Source organism: Condylura cristata, unplaced genomic scaffold, assembly GCF_000260355.1.
Source record: "Condylura cristata isolate star-nosed mole 26May11 unplaced genomic scaffold, ConCri1.0 scaffold00006, whole genome shotgun sequence".
In the NCBI taxonomy this organism is placed as follows: Eukaryota; Metazoa; Chordata; class Mammalia; order Eulipotyphla; family Talpidae; genus Condylura; species Condylura cristata.
The window spans coordinates 52093846-52121472 of record NW_004567107.1 but is presented as its reverse complement, the minus strand read 5'-3'; the positions used below and the strand labels follow the sequence as shown (position 1 = coordinate 52121472).

Here is a 27627-nt window from a genome sequence, read left to right as displayed (position 1 = left end):
CTGGAAAACTTTCTGTTGTATTCTCTAATATAACATGTACATTTTAGGAAAAAAAATGTAAAAATATAACATTTAATATGCATTTGCAAGAATAACAGAAGAAATAAATTTTCTTTTTCAGTTAATGCAGTAAAGATATATAATTACTTATACAGGGATTTCAATGCTACATCTGAAGTGAACTGAGGTTATAAAATGAGCATAACTTTAATGATAACACTGCAAAAACCTGTGGAATTAAAATTTAGGCAAATATGTGTAAGAGAAAGAAAATCATGTGCATTTGTCTTGCTCCTGTAAATTCTTCTTTTAAATCCATCTGAGCTAATAGATACTTTTTTTTTTTTATCTCCAACAAGGAAAGTCAGGAAATGCTCTCTCTGGAGTGGGTAACATTTAGTGAATGCCAAAGCACAAGCTGCTTTATGAGTTGTGCAAATAGCACATACAAAAAAGTCTCTTAGTCAGCAAATTATTGATTTCTATTTGGGGATCAGATTTTATATAGCTATTTAAAATGAAATTTTCTTTCTAAGTATACTGAATTAGGTGTTTACAAGGAAAGAGAATACTTTTAAGAAATTGTGGTAAGAACGCTTTTTAAAAAAACTTTGATAGTCGCTGGTTATCATTTTAATAAAAAATTGTTTCTATCATTATAAATTATAATTTACAATAAAACCAAATGCTAAATAAAATAAAATTTATCACAGGAATATTAAAGATTTAAAAAATTCAACTTCATTACCTTCCTATGATATGTTTATAAAGAAAAAATATAGCTATGTCATATATAAGATATTTAGAATCTTGAATTTTAAAGAAAATAATGCAATTTCAAAGTCCATAATGTACCTATGTAATACATGATGCACACATGTCCATAGACTATTTTCTACACATCTATTAATGTCAAGTGAAGAAGGAAAAAACAAGAGGAACTTTTTTGTAGTTAGTGAACATATAAAAGTTGATACCTTTTTTTCAAGACTTTCTAACATTTCATTAATACTCTCATTACTTTCCAAATTTACTTTTTGTCGAAATTTCAAGTCTTCTATCAAATGTCTTTTCATGGTTATATCTCTCTCCATTCGAGACATTCTTGAAAGGCAAAAAAGATATTTTTTATCAAGTGATAAAAACACTAACAATCAAAGTATTTTATGTTATTATCCAATGTTATGCCTACTTTTAATTTTTAAGTGAAATATTAATGAAACTGCAAATTAATAACATCATTGTATCAAATATAATATTGCTCCATTATATTTAAATTATCAGAAGGGAGGAGAAGGTAAATTGGGAAAAAGAAGTCAATGGTATGGTGAAAGATAAAATTGAACTTTTAGCAGAAGACTTACTGTAGTATATACACATGTTGATTCTCAATGATGCACACCTAAAACTTAAATAATGCATAACACAATGCTATTTTAATAATAATAAAAATTACATTCTTGAATTGTTAGGGAGAATCAAAGTGATTTCTTAAGAAACAATTCTATACAAATGTAAAGTTGTATATAAAGAGACTAAAATTAGGCACAGTATTTTCTCAATGAGTAACATTTGAGACTGACTAAATATATCAGTTTAGCACAAGTTGATAACATACTAAGCATAAAATAGTAAATGTAACTACTATTATTGTAATCAGAACAATAGCTAACATTTGAACACTTACCATATTGCTATATGTACTAACTCATTTGATTATTGTAAAAATTTTCTGAATGAACACTATTAAACTGAGATGTTTAATAGAAGGTAGAAAAGCAAGAATTCAAAGAATGTTCTTTTTGGAATTCTCACTGGTAAGCAATAAGTAAGACTGCCTTTCAATCTGGAAATAAATTTCAAGATACTGTGTTTAAAAAATTAATCTTTTTGTCAAAATGTCTCTTTTATGTTCTCTTCACTTATGTTGTGACATACATGTATGCATATAACATGCATATTGCTAAACACATACATATATACATGATATGTAAATCATAATATAAATGATAATATAAATTGAATTATTTAAATATATATCGATCTTAAATGACATAATGGAATTATATCTAAACATTTTATAACTTGTAAACTCTAGGATAGCTATAAAAAATGTAGAAAAAATAATTTGGATTCAGTGAGAGAATATTTAAGCCCCTTTTCATAGTTATACATACAATTTAGAAGTTTTCATAACCACTCTGTTATTTTAAATGCATACAGAAATAATTTCACTGTAAGTCAGATATAAGAATCAGCTTACATATGTCTTTGGTCAAATAACTACCACATTCTTAATTGTATTGTTTATTACCATTAATTGTATTTATTCAAAATTAAATATTTAAGATGGAAAATCTAATTTTAAGTGTGCTGTGCTTCTACTAATTAAAAACTTTTAATTAGATACCTATCAGCCATGCTATATATGAAATGTTCCTTAAACTTTTATCAAGATATGCGCTAAAGAAGGAAAACATAATTTGTAACATGTTGGCATTGTTTTTTGGAGTGTTATGTTAAATAGAATTAACTGCCACTAGGTGGCACCAAATCCAATGGATAAAAATAAGACCATACTTTTCATGCATTTCCTTTATGTGCTCTTCTTTTGTTAGGAGTTCAAATTTCAGAGACTTCACATTAGATGACTGTTTAGTGAGTTCATTAGTTGCATTCTAGAGGAGAAATACACGTAAAGTTCAATACATCGATCAATCCTGATTTAAACAGCATGAAAATAAATGCCATTATCATACAGAATAATAAATTTGCAATATTTAAGATTATAAAAATGAATTTTAATATTTTATTTCATATATTCTAATAGAAATTCTATGGTATGTTCCTATGAAACATACCAAAACCATAGAGGAACACAATCACTTAACAACTGAAAAGAGTATACATACAAATTATTTTGAAGTTAGATTACTATCTTACACCATGCACAAAAACCAATCAAAATGGGTTAAAGAACTAGACAGAAGACCAAAATCATATTTCAGTGGTTTTTAATAAGATAACTTAAAGTAATTCTGGATTTACTAAATAACTTATAAAAGACTAAATATGTTCAGATATTTGCTGCTTCTCTTCATGAAGAGTAGGAATCCATTTCCCAGCCCTTTGAGTCTGTGAAGGCCTGTGATTTGCTTTGAACAAAACAATGTGGCAGAAATGACAATGGGAAAGTTCTAGATCCTGGGCCTAAATATTTTACCCCATTGAATTGCAAGGGATTCCTTGCAAAGACTATAGAGGAAATACCATACAGGGCCTACAGACTCATAAGAAATGATAAAATGCAGGTTTGTTTTTTTTTTAAAGATATTAATGATCATTTTGTGCATTTTTTCATCTCAGTTATAATCCCCATGGGCTTCCCACCACCAATTCACCCGTGTGCCATCACATCATAGTCCAGTGCACTCTTTACATTCCAGTTCTGATCCTATTCCCCTTTCCACCCCCAGAAAATGTCTCTGGCTTATAGTTGTTCAATGTTTTCATTTTTACTCTATTACATTTGTCCCCCCCCCTCCCCCCAATCCCTTATGCTCCTGCTATGAGTGAAACCATCCAGCATTTTTCTTTTTCTTTCTGGCTTATTTCACTAAGCATGATCCCTTCCAGCTCCATCCATTATGCTCCTGCTATGAGTGAAACCATCCAGCATTTTTCTTTTTCTTTCTGGCTTATTTCACTAAGCATGATCCCTTCCAGCTCCGTTCATGTTGCAAAAGGTATGAGTTTATCTTTTTGATTGCCAAGTAATATTCCATAATGTGTATGTACCACATCTTTTTAATCCAGTCATCTACTTTTGGGCATTTGGATTGATTCCACATCTTCCCTATTGTAAATAGAGCAGCAATAAACACAGGGGTGCAGGTATCCTTTGAATTGATGTTTTTGTATCCTTTGGTATATATCTAGGAGTGGGATTGCTGGGTCATATGGAAGCTCTAGTGAAGGAAAGGATAAACAGCTGGGACTACATCAAGTTAAAGAGCTTCTGAACAACAAGAGAGACACTACACAAAGAGATGTCCCACTGATAGGGAGAAAATATTTGCACACAATACTAATGACAAAGGACTGGTCACAAAGGTATACAAAGAGCTGATTAAACTCAACAAAAATAAAGTGAACAACCCCCATCAAAAATTGGTCAGAAGAGCTACAAAGACACTTCTCCAGAGAAGAAATGCAGATGGCCAGCAGTCATATGAAAAAAATGTTCAACATCACTTGTAATAAGGAAAATGCAAATTAAAATCAATGAGATACCATCTCACACCAGTGAGAATAGCACATATTAAAACAACTAGCAACAACAAATGTTGGTGAGGATGTGGAGAAAAAGGAACTCTCCTACACTATTGGTGGGAATGCAAACTGGTACAACCACTATGGAAAGCTGTTTGGAGGTTTCTTAAAAGACAAACTGCTGTTTTTATGTCGCCATGTTTTAGGACAGTTTGTTAGACAGTGATAAGTAACTGACAGAGAATCTTTTCACTATTAAATACTTTCTTACTTGAATTATTAACATTAACACTTATGATTAAAGTATTTATACACAATTTTTACTTTTTCAAAGAAACACAGGTCTGTGGTATTTTAAAGCTTTTCTTTATCTGACTCTTACTTGGTTTCTCTATATTACATACATTAGTGACTCCTGAGCTCAGCAGTTTAAAAATTACTATCCTTCATTTCCAATGGGCAAAGTTAATAATAACACAGAATATACCAAGATAAATGCTTTCAGTAACCAGAGTCAAAAAATCATAAATATAGATCATTTATATAAATATAAATTCTATTCAATCCTGAATATGTGAACAACTATGAATAAATATAAGTAACTGAAGAATTTATCTTGCAGGAAGCAATTTATATTCCTCTATTTTAGCACTTGTATATAAAGTTGGATATCTCAAGGATCTACATCTAATATGGTTAAAAATGAAGACACAGAAATACACATGTGCATTCTAATCGCACTGAATAAACACATATATACCTGTGAAGAACACTGATTGTAGAGTTTACATTGGAAATTCTAATATTAATTGGATGAAACAAAAAGATGTATATAGATCTTTAATGAACACTCATTCTATGTTCTTAGTTAAGCATAAAAACATCAACTGGAAATAAGCTATTTCGTGGAAAAACATTTTCAAGCAGTTTGATACTCTTATGGGCTAAACCACAGTGGCCTCTCAGAATTTGTATGTTGAAATCCTAACTCTAGGTATCTCAAAATGCTACTGCATTTGGGTAGGGTCTTTAAAGAGGGAATTAAGGTACAATGAGGCTACATGTGTGGGCTTTAATCCAGTATGACTGATATTCTCGTAAGCAAAGATTAGGGTAGACTACACAGATTAAGGCAACCAAGAGAAGACATGGTGAGAATGTGACCAAAGGAGAAAGGCCTCAGGAGAAACCAAACCTATTGATACCTTGATATTGGACTTCAAGCCTTCAGAACTATGAGAAATTTCTGAAAGAAATTTAACTTATTAAAGCCATCCATTCTGTGGTATTTTGTTACAGCATTCCTACCAACGTTATATTCTATCAAAACAGAAATTTGTAGTAGCAGAGTATTTTGTAATAAAAGGTAACTGATCTTCTAAGGCACTTCCATTAAAACATGAAACAAAACAAAATGAAAGATTTCTCTCTTCTGTCACTATGCAGCCTGGTCAGTGTTCCAGGACTATAGGATGATGTCATTTTAAACTACTATAACTATGGTCTAAATGGCTTTAGGCATTCTTACTAGTTTCACCCTTGTGACTCATAGATTCATCCAAAGTAAAAAGAGACTTTCATATGGGTTAAAACTTACACCATGAGGGACACAGTAATGAAAATAACATATAGATATTAATTGGGGCCTACTGGTAAAAATCACATTAGATTAAAAGTAGTAACTAAAATCAAATTAGTAACATATTTAATTGCTAGCAATTAAATATATATATATATAAATTAGACTGGATATAACTGTAATTACATTCTATTAGACTTGAATATAAAAAGAATCATAAAAGTATGAATTACAGTTTGCGGTAAATAAAACCAAAGAATCAAAAGATATCCAATGATTTTTATCTTCTATATAGAAACCTATACTCTGAATGTTCACTTTATATATCTTATTCCATGACTGTACAGACAGAAATACACTTTAAGATAGTATTTAAGAAATACACTATAAGGCACAACTTGCACCGCTATTTCTTCTTACATTTTTATTATTATTTAAACTTAAGTGTTGTGGTTGTGGCTAGTTTGGCACATAAAAATGTCAAAAGTTGTTAATCAAGAAGCAATTATTTTAACGCAAATCAGCTAAGATAAACTCATGACATTCACATCAACATGGGATAGAGCTGGAAGGGATTATGCTCAGTGAAATAAGCCGAAAGAAAAAGAAAAGTATTGATAGTTTCACTTAAAGGAGGAATGTAGGGGAACTAAATAAGGAATCAGGAAAAAAATATAATAAATTAAAAAACAGAAAAAAGCAACTATAAATCAGACACACTGTAGGGGAAGACCACAAGGGGTTATCGTGATGTTGCGCAGGTGGGGATTTTACAGGTAGAATTTTACCTGAGAGGAGAAAGCATGCATTGAACAAAAATGAAGAATTATGTAAAATATATATAAAATTTAAAAAAGAAAGAGAAAAGAATTTATTTAAATGCTAGTATGTATACTTATTAATAAACTATTTTAACACAATTTTACTCATTTACTTTAAATTCTATCCCATTTTATACTATTTAGTAATCCTTGATTTAAAAATATTATTGGAGTGTGAACATGTCGTATATTTCATTATAAACAACTAAGTGTATCTGAGAATTCAATATTCTAACATACTTTTAACAGTCATGGTTATTCTATTCCTAATTCCTAAATCTATACTTTCAACCAGAATTTTCCTTCAAGTGATAATCACTATATATATGGTAACATATACACTGTCCTTTTAACTTCCAGCTGTCAAACTCCAATGAAGGAAAAATTAAATATGTGAGGAATAAATGAGTTTGTTTTAAGTAGCATGAAAATGAACTTTCCAATTAAAACTCACAAATTCCATTTCACACCATATAATTCTACTTAAACTAAGTCAGCCTTACTTTAAAGTTGTGAACTGCTTCATCTGGACTTAAGCACAATTCTTTCTAAGTAAAAGGAACATTGCTTTTATTCTCCCTCAGGTTTAACATGATGAAATCGATTCAAGCTACCTACCTTTTCCTTGTTCTTTTTCTCTCTCCCTGCATTTTCTTCTTCCTATCTCATGTTCAACTTACAACCACATTAAAATACTGGCAAATATGTACAAAAAAAAGCAATTTTATGTTGATACATTATATGTTTGAATAGAATTGTGTTTAATACAAGACGAAATGGGAGAACTGAAGAGTTGTCTAGTGGAACAGAAGGATAATGGCTATTTCTTAAGTTAGGCAATATCATGGTTTCTTATCAGTTTTTCAGAGAACATTACCATGAGTTACCATGTAAGAATTTATCAGGCTAAAACAGAAAACTGAGGTGAAATGTATTACTACAATTTTTGGATTATTTATAATGTGAGTCACCTTTATTAGTAGAATTAAATAAGAATTATATAAACGTGCATGTAAGGTTTCTATAAGTTAATGTACATTTTCACTTTTTTATTAAAAGTTATAATCACCTTTAGTTTACACTGCAATTGCTTCATTTCCAAATCCATGCTCCTTGAAGGACCAAGTGATGTACGTTGTATCTGTGGAGCTGTTACCCGGGAAATTTCATCTGTCAAGCTTGTGATTTCAGATGATGATTCCAGTTTCTTCAGTAAGGCTTCTTTCTCTTTCCGGAGCCCAGCCAAATCCAAATGTAGTTTCTGTTTTTTTTTTTTTAAGAAGTTAAATATAAATCTGTTATAAAACTAATTACATTCCGTCTAACAGCTACCAGTATAAAATTTTACAAGTAGGAAAAAGCAAAAAAAAAAAAAAGTGAAATTAACAATAAAATAGATAATATAAAAACTTTACAAAATTACTACAACTAGAGCTTTTGCTTAAGGTTTTTAAGGTTGTAGGGCTTGTAAAGGTTAAAATAAAGTGGACCAGCTGTACTCAATATATTTGGTTGGCTGATTTTAGTCATGATGTACTATTTCTTTGCCTTTGCATATAAGTGGGTGAGCCAGAGATTCACATATTTGATAACCTTGACTTCAGGGCTGATGTACTTAAGTGGTAAAAGCCAAGCTGGAGCAGGACGGGATAACAGATGTTAGTTGTTTATTCCATTGGGTAGGTCTTACCACCCTATATAGCAGCCAAAATGCTTCTCATTTAGCAACATAAATGTTAAGTCCAATTAGCAGAAGAGGCTTATTAGAGATTTAGTTCAAATAAATAGCACACAAACAAATTTGCTCCATCTAGTATGATTGATAGTTGACAATTCCTTTTTGTAATGTTGAGGTAGATTGCACTAAACTCCTTGCATGTGAATTTTTAATAACAAACATTTTATTAAATGACATACTGGTAATGTTTTTAATGAAACAGCATAAAAGAAGCTGTCTTAATGTTAGCCTTTCTCATTCAACAATCTGTAGTCAGCAGAATGCCACCAAGCTGTAATGGCATAACAACCGAGCTCCTTAAGAGGATAACTGCACTACTATTTTATTATTCCAAAGAAGCTTATAATATGGTAGTGTAACATAAGGAACAATTAGACAAAATGGTACTGAAATCTCTCAAAGGAGAAAAAACTCTTTGTTAAGAATCCTAATGAGAAACAGCAAAAGATATAGTTAATATGTACAGTAATATAAATATGGGACATAACAAGTTACTTAAGTACTAACACTAAATTTAAACACTTCTAGAAACTAGACTAGTAGGTTGACAATTATTTATGTATTTGTGCATTCAGTGTATGCTGTTAAACATGAATATTTCAAATCTATTAAAAAGTAGAGTTTGATATATTTAAGACTAAACTGTTTTGGTGAAATAAGGAGGGTTTTTTTTGGTTAAAAAAACCTTTCTTTGGCTATATTTTAACTTATGATTAAAAGCTTGTTTTTATAAATTTTCTGGAAATACTTCAATTATACTGACCTGTTATTACTATCCAAAACCTTCCAGGAGTTCTTCTGCCCAATAGAATAAAGCTCAGATGTCTGTGGCTTAAGTAGGCTGCTACGACTTATCTTTAGTTTGTGTTAGACATCATCTAAAGTCAAAATTGCCTACCATTCTCCAAACCTGTCTGCCATTTCTACATGGATGGTTCCATAATGGTGTTTTCTTCTGGAACTCTTTTATAATTAAGGAGCCATTTAGCATTTCTGTCTTTATGAAGCTGTCTCTATCCTGTCCTCTTTTTATCAATAAAGTAGCCTTTTTATTCTCTCAGCTCTCATAATAGTGTGTCTGTTCTTCAAATAATGATGTCAAGTAAATCTGTGGGTGACTGTGCCTTTGTTTGCTCACCTTTGTACTCCCCATTGCATATAAAACCCTATCTTCCAAATAGTAAGAATAAAAAAAAAAAAAGTCTCAGAAATTCAAAGTCAACTTGTAAAACTTATGGTGCTATAATCACACAAATTGATTTCAGTTTGTATTTATAATCTTGACACTGTTTACTACTATACCTATCAATAAATTAAGATACTGATTAGTAATGTAATAGTAATCATTAGCTTTACTTAGCTAGTATGCATGGGAGTATTTATCAATCCTGAAGTTACTCCTCTATCTATATTAAACTGCTTGATACCTCCATTTGGTAAGACTTAATTCAATGTTACAATTCTAGGAGCAATATCACACAACATAGAAGACTAAATTTTGATGATGGGCTTCTCTTCCTATGAACAACCTTGGTAATGCCTATCACTTGTTAAAAACGAATACTACTAGATTTCTGTCTATTCATTCCACATAGGCAGATGCTGTCACTATAAATACACACTTTACTAAGAAAAGACTAAGTGAAGAAATATATTTCTCTCCAAAGATATATATATGCAAATTTTAACTTCAGTTTAACAACAACAAAAAAAACTCAGTATGTGAAGAAATACTGAAATGATGGAAACAAACTAAATGTTTTGATTTGGTTATCATTTGATAAGAATATTTGAAATCTGCACACTTTAAAATGAATTTCTTTTATTTTTTTTAAAGATTTTATTTATTTTTGCATACAGAACTGGGGTACAGGCCAGAGGATGTGCTAGGGGTGGTGAGAGGATTCACCAGAGACAGAGTGGGGAGCTGAACAGGCTGATAAACACACTGTTGAGCAGTGGACCAGATGGGAGAGGTCTGCCACGCCATGTAGGTCACCCCCCTGGGCAGGATTGACTTCAAGCTGAAGCAGCTACCACCAGCCTCCTAGTGATGTGCTATAATCCATTGGGCCACCATGGAGGGCCCTAAAATGTATTTTTAATATGTATTGTATATGTCTGGAAATGCTACAGAGCACATGTTAAAATAAAGTTAACATGTAAGCCATGCATTTCATCAGTTTAGAACACTTTATCCTTTAGAATTTTGAACAAGTAATTTGGCTTTATTATTAACTTCTCTGAGTTTATGTACTCTTTCCTATTTGAGTAGTTCTATAGATGAAACAAGAATAAATAACTTTCTTTTTTTACCCTTGACTTGGTATATAAAAATACAACTGTAGTCACATTGCTAAAAAGATATGCTATGGGATCTAACAATAAATAACATTCCTCAACAAATTGGTTTTCTTTATTAAAACACATTACTTAATTCTATGTTATGACCTTTCTATATCCACTCAAAGATTTTATATGATTTAGGTCATATTAAAGCCACAGTTAATCATAAAACACGTAAGTCATAATTTTAGGATTCTTGCCTTAGATGTCTGCTTACTAAGTGAGTAACAGAGAGTAAGTACTTGGCTCTGTTTCCTTATTTAAAACAGAGATGACACTTGTTTATCTAGCAAAGGTAATTATTATCTCATGGTAAATGCTACCACACAAAGTCTCAAAGTTTCTTAAAATATCTAAAAGACTGTGGGTCTGGGGAGCTCCAGCTGGTACAGGGGGTTGGCATGCTACACTGCAAAGCCAAGCCATGGTTGCTTCAGTGTGAGTTCGATTCCTGCCCTGGAGGTGATTGACATAGCATAGCAGTCCTCTCCTGTCTCACTTGCTGCTCCCCTCAGCAGTGTACTTCATTGATCTGTCTATTCTGCTCCCCACTTTATCTCTGGTTAATCCTCTCACTGCCCCTGCACCTCTGGCCTGTACCCCAGTTCTATATGCATAAATAAATAAAGAGAAAAAAAATAAAAGACTGTGGATCTTGATTAATAAAAATTTTGTAATTTATGTCATTAAATATTTACACATGCATATGCATATACATATATTCCTATAATTTCTCTCATGATGTAAATCTCACTTTGTCTTCTTAATTATTTGTTTGATCTTAATTGAGGGTGTCTACTAAGCCTCAGTTTATTGAAGGCAGATGTGTTACTCTGGTCTTTATATCCCTAGCAGTATGTTCCCTCTACAATCTTTAAAATGTCAATTTGAAAGTTGACTTCAATGAGGAAAAAAAAAAAAAAGTAGTGAGATTTGTATTGATTTGTGTGTAATTATTCTAATCAAAGGTTATATAAAAGAACACTATAAAAGTTTAAAACTAGGCAGGAGTTACTAATTATGTTTAAATATAACATTTATTTAAATATAACATTGAAGAAGCATAAGTCTCATAAAGTAAACAACCCTCTAAGCCACTGTAAGGGGAAACAATATATTGGAGAATTCATTCTTCAATAGTGAACACTATAATAGAATTCTGAAATTACCCTGATGACCTCATGCCCTATATAATACTCAGATGTTGTATGTAAGTGGGACACTGTCAGCTCACAATTATGTCATTTGCATTATACTAGGTGTGAAGGGAAATCTGTAGTGGTAAATTATTGTCCCTAATCATGTGGCTTCTGAGTTGCTCAAAGAGCAAGATTTCCCTGGCTGGTCCTGATCCAATTATTTGAATCCTTCCAAAGAAGGCAAGGGTGCCTCCATGAAGTCAGAGAGATCCCCCTGCTGGCTTGAAGAAATAAGTCATCAAATCATATCAAGAGAGGATCCTGGAGAGTGCCATAATTCAAAAGCATAAGGGGCTCAGGAATTGAGACTCATCCTTGACAGACAGTAGGCAAGAAAACAGGAACCACAGGCCTACAGCCATAAGAAGTGATTTTTTTTTCCAGAAAATACACACATGGGCTTGGAAGAAAAGCCTGAGTTCCGAAAAGGGAGTCACGTTGACTCACTGCAGCCCTGTGATACTCTGAGCAGAAGACCCCACTAAAGTGTACCAGACTCCTGATTCATTAAAACTATGAGATAATTAATGTATATACACATACATCCTTTTATTACACCTCACAGATATTACATTTTAAAAGACCCTTCACCAGCAAAAAAAGATTTACACCTGAAGGTTCAGATGATGGTTAGCATTGTTTTTAGCAAAAATGTATTTTTAACTATGGTATATACATATTTTTAAATATAAAGGACTATCATGCACTTAATATACTATAGAACAATATAAACATAACTTTTGTATGTACCAGGAAGCTAAAAAAATTCAAATGAATTACTTTATTGTGATACTCACTTTATCATAATGATCTGGATATATCCCAAGTTGTACATAGAGATTGTTTTTAAAAATCAGCCTTTTTTTGAATCTACTACTAAATTTCTTATTTCCAACCTGTTCCCCTTAAGCAACTACCTAAACCTCATAATGTATACTTTATATAATACCTATGGTCTGGTTAATTTTCTTTCTCTTAGCCTTAATTTTATGTTAATTTCTTCAACTGCTTTAAAAAAAATTGTTCCATTTCCAATACTACATATATAAATTGCTTCTATCAGATCTTTATTTTGTAGTTTCATTGCTTATTAAGACATCTTTGACTGAAAACTCTCTTTAACCTTCTCAACAGTAAATGTGGAACCCCAAGAACAGGGAAAATAAGGCTTCCTTGAAGAACTCCCTTTTGTTCCTGCATGGGCATTCATGCACAATTTTTTTTTTTTTATCCTGGTCATCAGGTGACAGAATCTTTCTAAAAGATTCTGATAAGGAACATCTAGATTCAGAATGTAACTCAATATCTATTGTTTATTCTTTTTATATATGCTATGTAGCAGGCATTGTACTGCACTGTTTTTAATAATAAACAAAAAAGCTTAAATCCTTGTCATCAGATTACCTAGCTACCAATCTAGAAGCTGAAAATGTGTAATAAACTAGAGTAATTCTACGAAGGAAGAAAACAGGGAGCTAGGATGCCTTTGTTGTTCCTGCTGCTGCTGCTGTAAAATCCTGTCTGGGGAATCTGGTGATAGCCAGCTTTCCCCATTTTTCTCTCTCGATTTGCTTGATCAAATACTTCTGGGAAACTAGGCATAATATTAAGGACCATGGCTAGGTCTACAACCAACTGCTTTGTGATTTTTTTAAGAAAGCATCTAGGAAAAGATTGTTGAGTCAATTGAGATCTATTTGGGGAAGAATCAGAGATCTCTCCTCCTCCAGGAGCTTAAGCAAACATGTTAGTGTTTAAGGATAAATTAACAGCAAAAATAAAAATGGGTTCATGGAAAATATTCTGCAGCCAAGTAAAAACAAGTAAAAGGGCTTAGGAAAAAAAAAATGTCAACCTGAGTCATTTCACTCATCACAACTACCCCCTGCACAAATAATACATTTTTAGGCACTCTGTGATACTGATGTCTCAAAAAAAAAAACAAAAAAAAAAACAAACCTACCTACCTATTAAATGGACATGATCCCGGCTTTCACACATATAAAGAAAATGCTTTTGAGTGCTTAACTCGTTTATAAGCAGTACTCTAAAGAAATGGAATAGGATGTGTTATACCTCTTCAGTTCTAATAAGAGATTGATTCTAAACTAACATTTTGTTGTTCTGGAGAGTAACCATCCTGTAAGATTCAAAAACACTGTGCACTCTCCCTATGTTTTCCACCAACTGATTAGAACATCTAAAGTAATAAATCATATTTTAAAATTTAGAAAATGTTTTCTGTGGGATAGTGAGTTTTGAAAAATAGGTACATGGAAATTATAAAAATAAGACCCAACCATGCAGGATTTGAATATTGAGGTAACAAAGCAGGTTTTCTGGGAAGTCGATAGTAGTTAGTGGCAGGAGGTTTCTTTCCAGTTCATGTTTGGGCAAAGGTTAGGTGTCAGTGTTGGAAAAGGTCAATGAGTAACTGGAGTGAAAAGAGAGTGAGTTTCTGCAAAACAATAATGGAGTCTCTAATTTTGCTTTCCCCACTTGAAACCTCCAAACCTTGACAAATCAAGGAAAGAGCCTGTGTTCAGTTAATTCACTAAAATATTTAGTCCTAAATTCTGCACTGCACTAAGAATAGAGTTTATTTCATGTTGAATATACAGATAATATATATATATATACACATATAGACATATATATGTATATTATCATTTATATCTTGCAATCAAAATATTCTGGTTCTCATTTAAGTCAGATGGACAGTTAGAAAATATTATTGAGAACTTAACAGGTAGTATACTAATTCTGTTACTAGAATTAAAGCAAAAGATATTAGATAGGAGATTCCAGTTGAATATTATTTATGTATATTCTATAGGTAAAAACCTCCTAGAAAGTTAACATGATCTTAATGACATATCTCCCTCCTGTGAACAGAATCAATGCTTTTTCATTGGGAGTATTATACTTTTACAAGGAATAAAACTGAAAGGAATAAAATTCTGTATGTTGTCCATGTATAAAACTAAAAGCATTGTCATTTAATTAAAACATCATATGTATTACAAAAATTACATGGGTTTCTAGGTCACTAGAAGAATATTTTCCATGCAAGTACTTATCTACAAAGATAAATACTTCAGATTAATAATTCTTTTAACTTAGTAACAAGTGTTTTAAATTTGAAACATAATTTTTCCTTTGCTACATTTGAAATCTTTAATAAAAATTAAAAACTACCAACTAAAAAAAAAGAACAAAGATCTTAGGCAGAGATGGAATTATTTATGTAACAAAATTTCCTATAAAAAGCACACTGAGTTACTACATCACTCATTTCTAAACTATTTTCTGACAAATGCAGTTATTAAAAGCCTACAGTATGTTTCACAAAATGTCAAGCAAATGAAGGTAAGATAGAGGACTTTTTACCAATACTTTTGCTAGTAGTTAGACTTCAGTAGCCTTCAGAGACCATTAAGTACCCTTTGGCTAATTGGCCAATGGTAGATTAATCCTCTTTTTATTCTAGCAGCACTATTTTAACACCCTTTATACTCTGTCAGTGTGGTGTCTGAATGACAAAATAATATTGTGCATGAATAATAAGCAGAAAAGTTAAATTAACATTTCATGTTTCACATGCCATACCTATGTGTCAGAAGAACTTTCTTTTTAAGTCACTGACATTCAACTTTTTCAAACAATCTCATGTTGACATCTTATTGAGGTGAATCTTCCTAATTACTGCTAATTGCCTATCAAGAAAAAAACCCTTTTCATAAAGTGCAGTTGTCTAGTACAGATGAACCAAGCTCCAGCGTGCACATTAAAGACAAAGCATGACACTTAAGGTGCTACTTTCTTATAAGGTCATACTAAATATGGTTTGCAATTAACAGAGCCATTTTTTATGCTACTGAAAATGCCAATCTGTCTTGATGTGTTCAAATTACTTTCTATCAAAAAATATGGATAGCTGCATATGGATAAAAGATATACTGCTCTCAATAACACTAGCAGTAAAATTAACTCAAAGCCCTTATAATTGATAATGTAAATTCTAAGTAAAGCTCAATTAAATAATAATTTTGTAAACAGGTTTCATTTCTCAAAATGAATATCACATTATTTTAAATGTCAAATTATTTTAAATAACTTATCAACAATTTAAATTTTCAAAACAGCCCCAATGTAAAAAATTTAACATCTCTTTCATTAGTACAGTTTTGACATCATAGATGCTTATAGTAAATATTAATATGTGATACTAGTAATACAATGTGTTTCAAAATAATCTGATTAATGAATTTTTACTGAACAGAGGTTAAACATCAATTAAACTTCTGTCCTCACAAATTTAGCAAGATTCAGTAAAAATAAAATATATGTGAAATATAGAAAATAACTAATAAAACTGACTTTCCAGTATTCATGGAAAAACATTACTTGCTTATTCAACTGTAGGTTTGCTATTTTTAATCTTCTAGTTACTAATAAAAGCCCTCTTGAAAGTCATGTGCAAAATACAAAACAGACATTTGGAACCACAATTACACATGGAAGAATTCATTATCATCACTACCATAAAAATTTCTTTGTGACCATGTAATAATATTCTAAGTTTAGTTTCAACCCTTCTAGATATTTGATCTCCATAACATATGCTTACTAATGACCAACAAGTTGCAATGTATTCCCATTCTTTTATTTTAAAGATTTATTTATTTATACATACAAGAACTGGGGTTTGGGCCAGAGATGCAGGAGGTGAGAGGATTCACCAGACAGAATGCAGGGTAGAACAGGCAGGCAGATCTACTGAAATACACTGCTGAGAGGAGCAGCAGGCAAGACAGGAGGGATCTGCTGTGCCAGGTTGGTTAGCTCCCTGGCTGGGGATCAAACTCATGCAGCAGTGGCTTTGGAGAGCTTAACAATGCTGAAACTTGAACCCATGCAGCACCAGGGAGTCCCTGTATTCCCATTTTAATTCCCATCTCCAATAGGAATAAGAAAGGATCGCAGTGCCACCTGATGTCCCAAAAGAGAAAGTAAGCAATGTCTTCTCAATCCCCTTTTTTACTCCTCTGTTGATCAAATTTAGCTAACTCATTACTGAAATATCTACTCCTCATAACTACTACACACACATATTCTTTATATTCTATTCTTACTCCATGCTTTCTGTTAATGTGTTTTAAAGCTACTTTAAGTAGTGTAGAGTCAGGAGAAAAAGCCAACTAAATTACCCAAACATTGAAAGGAATTAAAAAGGTCAAATCACCAAAATTATTTATGAGTTTGTGTTTTGGGGTGATAGTGTTACTGTATCTGTATCTCAGCAAAGGACAACCATAAAGTGGAAGTTGCAGATAGTGACTGTTATCAAACCTAGAGTATCTGCAGAAGTGTCATGAAAATTGCCTCATTTTCCTCTAAATAAAGTTGGTTTTCTTTAGTAAAAAGAGCTCAGTATCTTTACTTGATTGCTTTCCATCACAGTGTTACTGGGATGTTGCATCTTATTGTACTCTATTTTACTGTACAAAAAGGCTTCTGTCAGCAGTCCTAAGGAAATTATTGCCTACCTCTATTATTGTTACTAGGTAGAAGTGAAAATCTAGACAATGGATGGTTCATGACAGTAAATTTTTAAGTAATCTTCAAAAGGCATTGATAATTTTAATATTTTATCTTCAAAAGAAAGGCACTTATATTATTTCTAAATATATATAACAATGTCTATCATTCATATTTTAATAAAAATAATTTCCAATTAATTCGCCCCTAAAATGATGCATATTGAATATTAATTTATATCATAGTGGGCTCAGCTTACATAAATAATGTATTATGACCCTAATCTAAATGGAGTATTTCCTAATTTGGGGTAATAAAAGTAAATATTAAAGATAATCACTTCTGGTTACAAATTCACATACTTAAATTAATAAAATGACATAATTTTCGTAAGTATATACTTAACATGAAAAACATCTTAATACTTAGAATTTCACACACTGACTGATAAGGTCAATAGTTACTTGCAGTACACTTGGGGCTGTGTCATGTATCCTGCATGACTTTCCAATTTCATCAATTTTTTATTGTAGATGAAAAATAATACACAGGGTTGTGAGCTTAAATCCTCAGTAAAACTAACACAAAAACAAAGTATTTCTTATATACAAACATCAAATCATTATTGTGAACGGAAAACTATCAAAGTTAAATGTCAACTACAGCCCAGTTTTAAAATTATTTCCTGTCACTCCAGATATTTAGTAACTATAAATCAAGCTAAGTCTGAAAGATAAAGATGAGAAAGAGAAATCTGTTTCTTCTGTAAGGTTTAGGCTGGAGATGTTGCCACAGGGCTGGTAACCATAGCCATGGAGAAAGCTGAGCTGAGAGGAAGAGCCATGAGATGAACTAGTAACTTGTTATCAAGAGACTCCTGCTAGTAAAAAAAGTCTGAGATGTGCAACAACTTCTTTTTTTGTTTTCCGATTTTCAGTTGCTCTATCCCATTGGACGCCATTTACCAACTCCTCTTTTGTTCTTATTATAAAAGCTTTCCATTTCCATCTCATTTTTTGCATTGTAGCATTCTAATACTTGCTTTTTTTTTTCTTTTTAAGCCTATTTTTTTCTTTTTAATATTTACTTATTTATGCATACAGGAACTGGGGTACAGGCCAGAAGAAGTGAGAGGATTCACCAGAGACAGAGTGGGGAGCAGAACAGGCAGATTGACAGACATACACTGCTGAGGGGAGCAGCAAGTGGATCAGGAGAGGCTGCCATACCGTGTGGGTCACCTCCCTTGCTTGGGATTCAACTTGTGCTGCAGTGACTGTGGATCTCTTCACAGTGCTATGCTTTAACCCGTTGCACCACCAGGGAGGGCCCCCATACTTGCTTTTTAAAAATGGTAATATTGATATCATCATACACATAGTTTGTGCAAATGTTTTTTCTTTATTAATTAAGGCTATACATCTTCTTTGATGTCCTGCTTTAGCTCTAGCTTACAAAATTGGTAAGCAGCAACTTCATTATTTTTCAGTTCTAAATATTGTGACTTCTTTTGTGATGTCCTCTGTATCTCATGGATCACTTAAAAGTGCTCCTTAATATATTAAATGATGTACATTTTCAGTAGGCATTTTGTTGGTGTCCAATTTCCTATCTTCTTCACTGATGCCTTGTCTGCCCATATATCAGATACTTCCCCAAATGTACTATCTTGCTGTAAAGATTTGTTCCAACTCCAGCATTTTTTGTTTGGGATTATGCCATTGATAGGATTCTTCTTTTACTTTTTTAGAAAGATTTATTTTTATTTATTTATGCATACAAGTAATCGAGTCTTGGTCAGAAGTGCATGGGTTGAGGGGATTCACCAGAGACAGAGTGAGGAATAGAACTGAAATACAATGTTGAGGGGAGCAGTGGGGAAGACAGGAGAGGTCTTCTGTGCTATGTAGGTTAGTTCCCTAGCCAGAGATCAAACTCATGCCACACTGGCTGGTGAGAGTTTGATAGCATTGAGACTTTAATCTCTGTGCCACAAAGGAGGCCCCTCTTCCTCCATTCTTAATGAAATATTCAAGTATAACATATAGAAATATAGAATGGCTGTCTATGTATGAACTATATAATAAAGGCAATAGGTTACCAATATACAGTTGAAGGCCATGAATCTCTCTCCTTGACTCACCAAAAATCACCATTACCCTAAATACATTTGGCACTCATCATTTCTTTGCATTTATTTGTACTTTGAATGTATACTGAATACATACATACATATTTTCCAATATATAATATGGCAATTTTAAGACATTCCTTTTTCACATTTTAACATTTCTGAAATTGAGATGCATCTTCCATCTCAGATACCCACCATATACTTCCTGCTATTACATAAGTAACATTTTCTTATTAGAAAATTTCTAGTGTGTTGATAGCTGATGAATATGAATCCCATCATCTTAGCATATATTTATTTTACATTGTACAATATTACTGAAAACTAATATTAACCTGCTTTGAAATTCTGTTCAGATAAGCATGGTTTTATTTTCTTACAACTTCTTGTTTTCAAATCTTAGTATGTTGCCTGTGACCTCTAGTACACCATTTTACATAAGCAATGAGAGCAGGCATAAATGTCTTCTTCCTGATTTAAAAAAAAAAAGTTTCTAACTTAAACCTTTAGCATGATAGTTGTTTCAGGTTCTTCAGTTTTTAACAGAATAAGGGAGTTCTCTGCTATCCCTGTTTACTAAAATAATTTTATAATGAAAAGGCATTCAACTGTACTAAAAGCCTGCTTATATTATTTTCATTAGAGTAAAAAATTACAACATGAGATTTACCCTCTTCACATATTTATGTACTGTAGTATACAGACTTCCCTCTTAGCAGTTTAATCACAGCATGCAACATATTTTGATATGAGTTTTCATTTTCATTTGCCTCAAGAATTTTTTTTAATTTTACAACAGTTTATTTTTACATCATTTTGTACATTTTTTTTCCATCTCAATTGTAATCCCCACGGGTTTCCCATCACCCGTGTGCCATCCAAGATATTTTTTTTAATTTCCCTTGTAACTTCTTTGACCTACTTATGAGAGTTTTGCTTAAAATTCTACCTATTTGGGGGTTTTATAATTTTCCTTCTGCTATTGATTTTTGGTCTCAATTCATTGTAGTCAGAAAAGATACTTGTATACTTTCAATCTTGAATTTAAGATGTATTTTGTGACCTAACATGGACTATCTTGGAGAATACTGTGTACTTGAGAAGACCGTAGAAATGGGAGTGTTCTGTATATATCTAATAAGTCCACTTAGTCTACCGTGTTGTTCAAGTTCTGTATTTCCTCATTAATCTATTTAGTTGTTCCATTCACAATAAGAGTATTAAGATCTCCTTCCTGGAAGTACTGTCTTGTTATTTCTACCTTCAATCCTGTCAAAGTTTGCTTCACATGTTTAGAAGTGCTAATTTTGATGAGCAAATATTTATAATAGTTATGTGACTGGACCCTTTGATCATTACAGAATGGTCTTCTTTATCTTCTGTAATTTATTAAAGTCTATTCTGTATGATATTCATGTAGCTACTGCTGTTCATTTGCATGATAGGTATGAAATGTCTATTTCCACCCAGTTTCTGCTTAAGCATATCCTTAATTCCAAAGTGAGTTTTGTTTTTTTTTTTTAAGATTTATTTATTTGTGCATACAGAACTGGGGTACAGGCCAGAAGCTCAGGGGCGGTGAGAGGCTTCACCAGAGACAGAGTGGGGTGCAGAACAGGCAGATTGATGAAGTACACTGCTGAGGGGAGCAGCGGGCGGGTCAGGAAAGGTCTGCCTCGCCAGGTGGTCACCTCCGGGGCAGGCGGGGATCGAACTCATGTGGAAGTGGCTTTAGCTTCTTAGTGCTGTGCTTTAACCCGCTGCGCCACCAGGGAGGGCCCTAAAATGAGTCTTTTAAAGACAGAATATAGTTGGATCTTCTATCTTTTAAAAACTCCATCCATTCTTTTGATTGGAAAATAATTGTTAACTCAATTACACTTAAAATTATTGATAGGAAAGGATTTACTATTGCCATTTTGTTTTCAGTCTGTCTTATATAGCTCTTCTGGTTTTACACACTTGCTGTTTCTTTTCAAATCTTCTAATTTTTTAATTTTATTTGTAGTGGCATGTTTTCTTTCTAATTTTTGGGTATCTTTTATAGACTATTAATTACCATGGGACTTAAATAAAACTTCTCATAATAGTATTTTAAGCTGATGATGTAATTTTGATTTATATATGATCGCTTCACTTTTACTTCTTCCTTCTATGCATTTTACTGGTGTCATAAATTACATCCCTTTATGTTGTCTATCCATAACATAATTATTTTTTTACAGATTTGTCTTTCAACTTCTACGCTTAGCATTAAAAGTGATTACAAACCACCACCACAATGCTATAGTGTTCTGTGTTTACATATTTACTTTTATCAGAGGGCTTGACATTCATGTTCAGAGTCTTTTGCTTAAACTTGAAGAACTTCTTTGATATTTCATGTAAAGCAAATCTAGTAGTGATAACCTCATCCTTTAACTGGGAAAGTCTCCACTTTTGAAGGACAGTTTTGCTTTCATAGTACTGGCAGGTACTATGTAACAGTGGCTATACACATCATTACCAAGATATTACTGAGATATCTGAGAAGATTCTGAAAGACACTGAAAAATGTCATTAGGCATTGTTGTCATTGAGCAAAACATCACACAGCTTCACAAAACCTAGGTGGTCCAGCACACTACACACCAAGGGTATGTGTATAGTCCATTGGGACCACCACAGTGGATGTGATCTGTGGTTGATCCAACCAAACATAAATAGGTGACATATAATTTTAATTTGGTTTTTTGGGGGGGGCATTATTTCTTTAAAAAAATATGTTCATTTTTCTCTATGTTCTCTTTCTGGGACTTCCAAAATGGATATATTGATATACTTAATAGTATCCTCTAAGTCCTTTAAGTTTTATTTATTCTTTTTCATTCATTTTTCATTTTATTTCTCTGTGTGGATAATTTCAAATGACCTGTTTTCAACTGCACTGATTCTATCTCCTGTTTGATCAAGTCTGATGCTGAGCTTGTCTAGTAAATTTTCAATTGTTACTTCATTTTTCAGCTCCAAAGTTTTGTCTCTTTTTAAAATATTTCCTATGTCTTTGTTAAAATTCCCTTTTTGTTTATCCTTTATTTCTTAAGCTTACTGAACATCTTTATTATGGTTGTTTTGATTTTTTTTTCTAGATTATTCATATATCTAGTTCTTTATATAGAATCAGGTCCTGGCTACTTGCTTTGTTTCTTTGCTTTGGCCACTTGACATTTTCTTTGTCTTCCTTGTACGTTTGTACTATCACCCATACACTTGATGAAACATAAAACTCTTCCAATGTTTATGGATTGATTTTGTATAACAAGAAACCTTCACCCAGACTAAAGAGTCTGAAGACTCAAATCTTTTCTGTAGATATGACCTCTCTGTAATTATTTCTGGTAGGAGTGCCTGAGGGAATGCTATGTCTCATCTCTCTGAGAGCTCAGATGTGACCAGGAATAATCTTGATACGTGGGTGGGTGGTGTCACTAAAAAGTAAAAGTGCTAGATTACAAGCTGCTACTCCAGAGAACCCATAGGAAGCAGACAGAAGCTGATTACCTCTTCATAACTTTTCCCTCAGAAAGGAGTGGAGTGTATTAGTGTTCAATGTTCCAGCTTTTCAGGGGCTGCATGAGGGACTAATTTATATCCCTCAATTAGATGTGACTGGCATATTCTATATAGATGTCTGGAGTTACTGAGGATATTAAAGAGTGAGTAGCATGCTGCTGCTTCTGTAGACCCCTATAGAGAAGACAGATACCAGATGGAACAAGGGATTATGAGTACTTGCAAACAAACAAACAAACAGAAACTTCTAATTATAAATCTTTACACAAATACTCCTCTAAGGAAAATGTCTATTGACAACTTGTATTGCTTCTGCTTATATACTTTAGTTTCTCTGGAACAAGGAGTACACCTATACAACCAATTCTTCTTGGGTCTCAGTGGCCCCCAGATGTGTAGAGTATTGCAGTTTTCATCAGTGAATGAGAAAGGCAAGAAAGAAGTCAATACTTCATGAGGCAATCCCACAAAGCATTAATACTGAACATAAGTCCAGTGTACTATCTCCCTGCTCAAGGAGAAGCTGGGAACCAGAAAATTCTTTCTGATCACAAGGCATTATACCAGGGGAAGTGACTATATTGAGAAAGTGCCTAGAATTTTCTAGGCAGCTTTAATGCAACTGATTTCACATCTATTAGGTAGCTCTTAACTAGTTACTTAATTTCTCACAAAGACAACTGGTCAAGTATTACTGTTGAATAGATGTCTTTGTTTCTATTCTAGTGTGCCTTTCAGAATATCTGTTATATTTTATGGCGCTCCCCGGTGGCGCAACAGGTTAGGAGGAAGTACTGCAAGCTTCCTGCAGATATTTCAGTGCCACTTGGATCCCTGGCACTAGAGGTGATCCACATGGCACAGCAGACCTCTCCTGACTCACCCTCTGCTCCCCTCAGCAGTGTACTTTGTCAGTCTGCCTTTTACCCCCACTCTGTCTCTGGTGAATCTTTCACCATCCCTGCACCTCTGGCCTGTACCCCAGTCTGTATGCATAAACAAACAAATCTTTAAAAAAAAAAAAGAAAAGAATCAATAAACTTAAAAAAACAAAAAACTATGTTATATCCTCATCAACTTTCTTGGTATGTTTTCAAATGAGACTTTTCCACTCCACAGTATATATTACATATTGTTACAAATAAACTCTAGAGTTGGACTTTCAGAAGTGACTTTAATGTAGGTCACTTCTTGATTTTTACAGACCTGATTTATACAGATCTGAAACAAATGTTAGAATACAATGTTGCTTAAAGTAAAAATACACAGAAGCACACATAAAATGACTATTGTTAACATCTTACTCACTTTAATCAGAATCCTGGTAGGTATTTTAAACCTTTTTTTTAACCTGTCCATATATAAATGGTCATCAAATTCTACATTATTCCACTGTAAATTTCTGGTTGCTTTTTCTCTTTCTACTTTTATTAGTATTGTCTAGGTTATCATCCTTTGTCCTTTTTACCTTGATGCTTAAACAACCTCTTATTTAATTCTTTGCATTTAATCTCTATCCCCTCAAACTTTAGTCCTAGTTCTCAGGATACATCTGAATAACTTGAGAACTTTTAAAAACTACCAAGGAGTAGGAACCATCATTGGATATTTGCATTTAATGAACTTAGATTAGGATTTGGGAACAGGTATTTTGAAATCACCCTATGTAAAGACAGCATGCAGCTATGGCTGAGAATAACAGCTATCTCAGATCACTCACTACACTCAATAAACATCACCTTGATCCCTTTGCAAACTTTCTAATAGTTTTGTTCTACATATGCTACTTCCAAAATAAAACCCAATTTCAGGTTAAAGAACAAAATGCCACCTCCTTCAAAAGCCTTAGCAAATAAATGATTATTTTCCCCCAATCACTACACATCCATAATGTAATTTTAATACATATACAAATTATCCTACACATATTATTTCTTTGTATTGCGATAAACAGTTCCAACTCCCCTATCAGTATCTTGTACGGGGGATAGGATCATGTTTAATTCATTTTTTGATATCACAATTGTTAAAACACCTTACATGTGTTAGGTGAATTAAACTAAGTCAAATGATAACAATTACAAACACATACCTATCAATATGCAAACTATTTTAGGCACTTAAAACCAAACTCTCAAACATATAGAAATTTAAATATAAAAACCACTAACAAGAAAATATTACAAGTTTGGCCCTCCCTGGTGGCACAGCGGGTTAAAGCTCAGCACTAAGAAGCTAAAGCTACTTCCGCATGAGTTTGATTCCCGCCTGCCCCGGAGGTGACCACATGGTGTGGCAGACCTCTCCTGACCAGCCCACTGCTCCCCTCAGCAGTGTACTTCATCGATCTGCCTGTTCTGTTCCCCACTCTGTCTCCGGTGAAGCCTCTCGCTGCCCCTGAGCCTCTGACCTGTACCCCAGTTCTGTATGCACAAATAAATAAATCTTAAAAAAAAAAGAAAGAAAATATTACAAGTTCATTATTACAGTATGTGTATATTTTAATGAGACATACTTTCCTGTAAGTATAATGACAGAAAGAATGATACTATTACTAGTAATATAACACTGTGTCGCATTTTCTTATCTTAATACTTTTCTATGGTAAGATCTCCAGTAAATCTGAAAACAGACTATAAAAAGTATGATTCTACAGCACATAGTGTTCTCAGTGATAAAAATAGTTCTTTACAAAGTCTAATATAAGACACAGACATTCAGTTAACAAATAGCACTAGGTTCATCTAGAAGATAGGACACAGGAATAAGACAGTCACGTCCAATTCCACGTGGATTCTCAGATCAGATCCTGGTTTTTGCACAGTTTACCTTGTGAACATGATCCGAGTGACATTTCACAAATTCCTGGATAAATGTTGCTACACTCTGCTAGGAGAGAGACAGGCTATGTCATGCACAGATCAATAATAGCACTGTGTTTCATCAGCTTCAAAATCAAAAGTGCTTCATCTGGCAAAAGCCATGGCCCTAGAGAATCTGACATATATAAACTGACTACCCAACCAGGAATGTGTACTACACAAGCTACTGGGGTAAGATAAAAGGAAACTCTGGAGGTTAGCAATGAGGTACAGTAAGAGAGTAGTTTTGTACTTCATTATTACTAGAGGTATGAACACAAGATTGCAAAAATGGAAATGAGGCTATTTAAAATTCTATGGTTCCTTATAAAAAAAAAGTCCAGTACAATTTAACACTTTCAACCCTTTGAGTAAGAGTTACGTAAATAAATATAAAACCAAAGGCAAATGTAAGTTTAGGTTATAATTATAAATCTACATACATGACTATGGTGTATGAAGATCCATAAAATATGGACATTTTAGAATTATAGAGTTTGAAAAAAGATTTCAGAGTCAGCAGTTAGTGTGTTCAATTTTTATATGCTATATTAACCTAAAAAACCCAAAGCATTTTGTGAATCATTAATGGCCTATTGTTTTTAATTCCAAAATTCAACACTTGGCAAAACTGCTTTATCTGGGATCTGATTGATCTAAGATTAATTAATGTAATGTTGAACAAGAGATGAAACATATCCTAAAGTGGAACTTCCTAGTTTAAGGCAGCTGTTGCAAAAAGAATCTGCTTTTGCAGTTTATCTGTATCTCACTCAGAACACAGTGGAATCAAAAATTCATCAAGGTAGCTGAAGATAATACATTCTAATTACAAAATAAATATTAGTTTAAGTTTTTGACATGTATATTGAAAGACTGATTACATTAGAGGTCTGGTATCTATAGATATACTCCAACTGAGGAGTTTAAAAAAGGCAGAACAAAGTTTACTAGGCAACAATGTGTAGCGTGGAAGTCCAGTTCTGTGGACCACTTTTGTGAACATATCTAATCTTTGTGAATATCATAAATATTTTGGAAGTACTGCCTCCTTTATGAACACAAAGCACTACAGATCATTACTATTAATATAGAGAAAATAGTCCTTGGTGAGGGGAACAAAGGGAGTTATCATCTTCTTTTAGAAAATATAATCATTGTGCAAACCAGGGCTCAGAAAATTAGTGCTTATAGTTAGCAGAAAGGTAAATGATCTTTTAGAATTTATGATCAATGTATGTTTCATTCCTCTTGAAAGTGCCACACCAACATTACTTTCATATGAAAGTCATACCTTCCATCATATTTATTGCACTATATAACTATTTAGCTTAGCAAATATTTTAGCTCCTTTAATGTTACCAAAGTCTCTGCTTTCCTAACTCTGAATGAGTATTCAGTGTTGATTTATGTGAATCTGTTCTATTTCTCTCTCTCAAATTTGGGACAAAATATAAATAAATAATAAAATTAACTGATTGTATTACTTATTTTCACTTATAAGCCAAGTTACCATTTCAAATTCAACAGCTTACAATTCTTTTATAGTATGCTAAATTTAGAAAAGTAGAAAGACTCTGGGAT

General features: G+C 32.8%; 1 protein-coding gene across 5 annotated transcripts in view; it reads right to left on the bottom strand.

Annotated features, from left to right (window-relative positions):
* CNTLN (centlein, centrosomal protein) overlaps window positions 1–27627 on the bottom strand; it is a 219635-nt gene that overhangs the window by 29606 nt on the left and 162402 nt on the right. For all 5 annotated transcript variants that reach the window (XM_004677679.2, XM_012721530.1, XM_012721531.1 and 2 more), the window contains 3 exons: window positions 7742–7933; window positions 2581–2678; window positions 978–1104 (listed from right to left, as the gene is read on the bottom strand). In XM_004677679.2, coding sequence (XP_004677736.1) covers window positions 978–1104; window positions 2581–2678; window positions 7742–7933 — 417 coding nt within the window. The remainder of the gene's footprint in view (window positions 1–977; window positions 1105–2580; window positions 2679–7741; window positions 7934–27627) is intronic.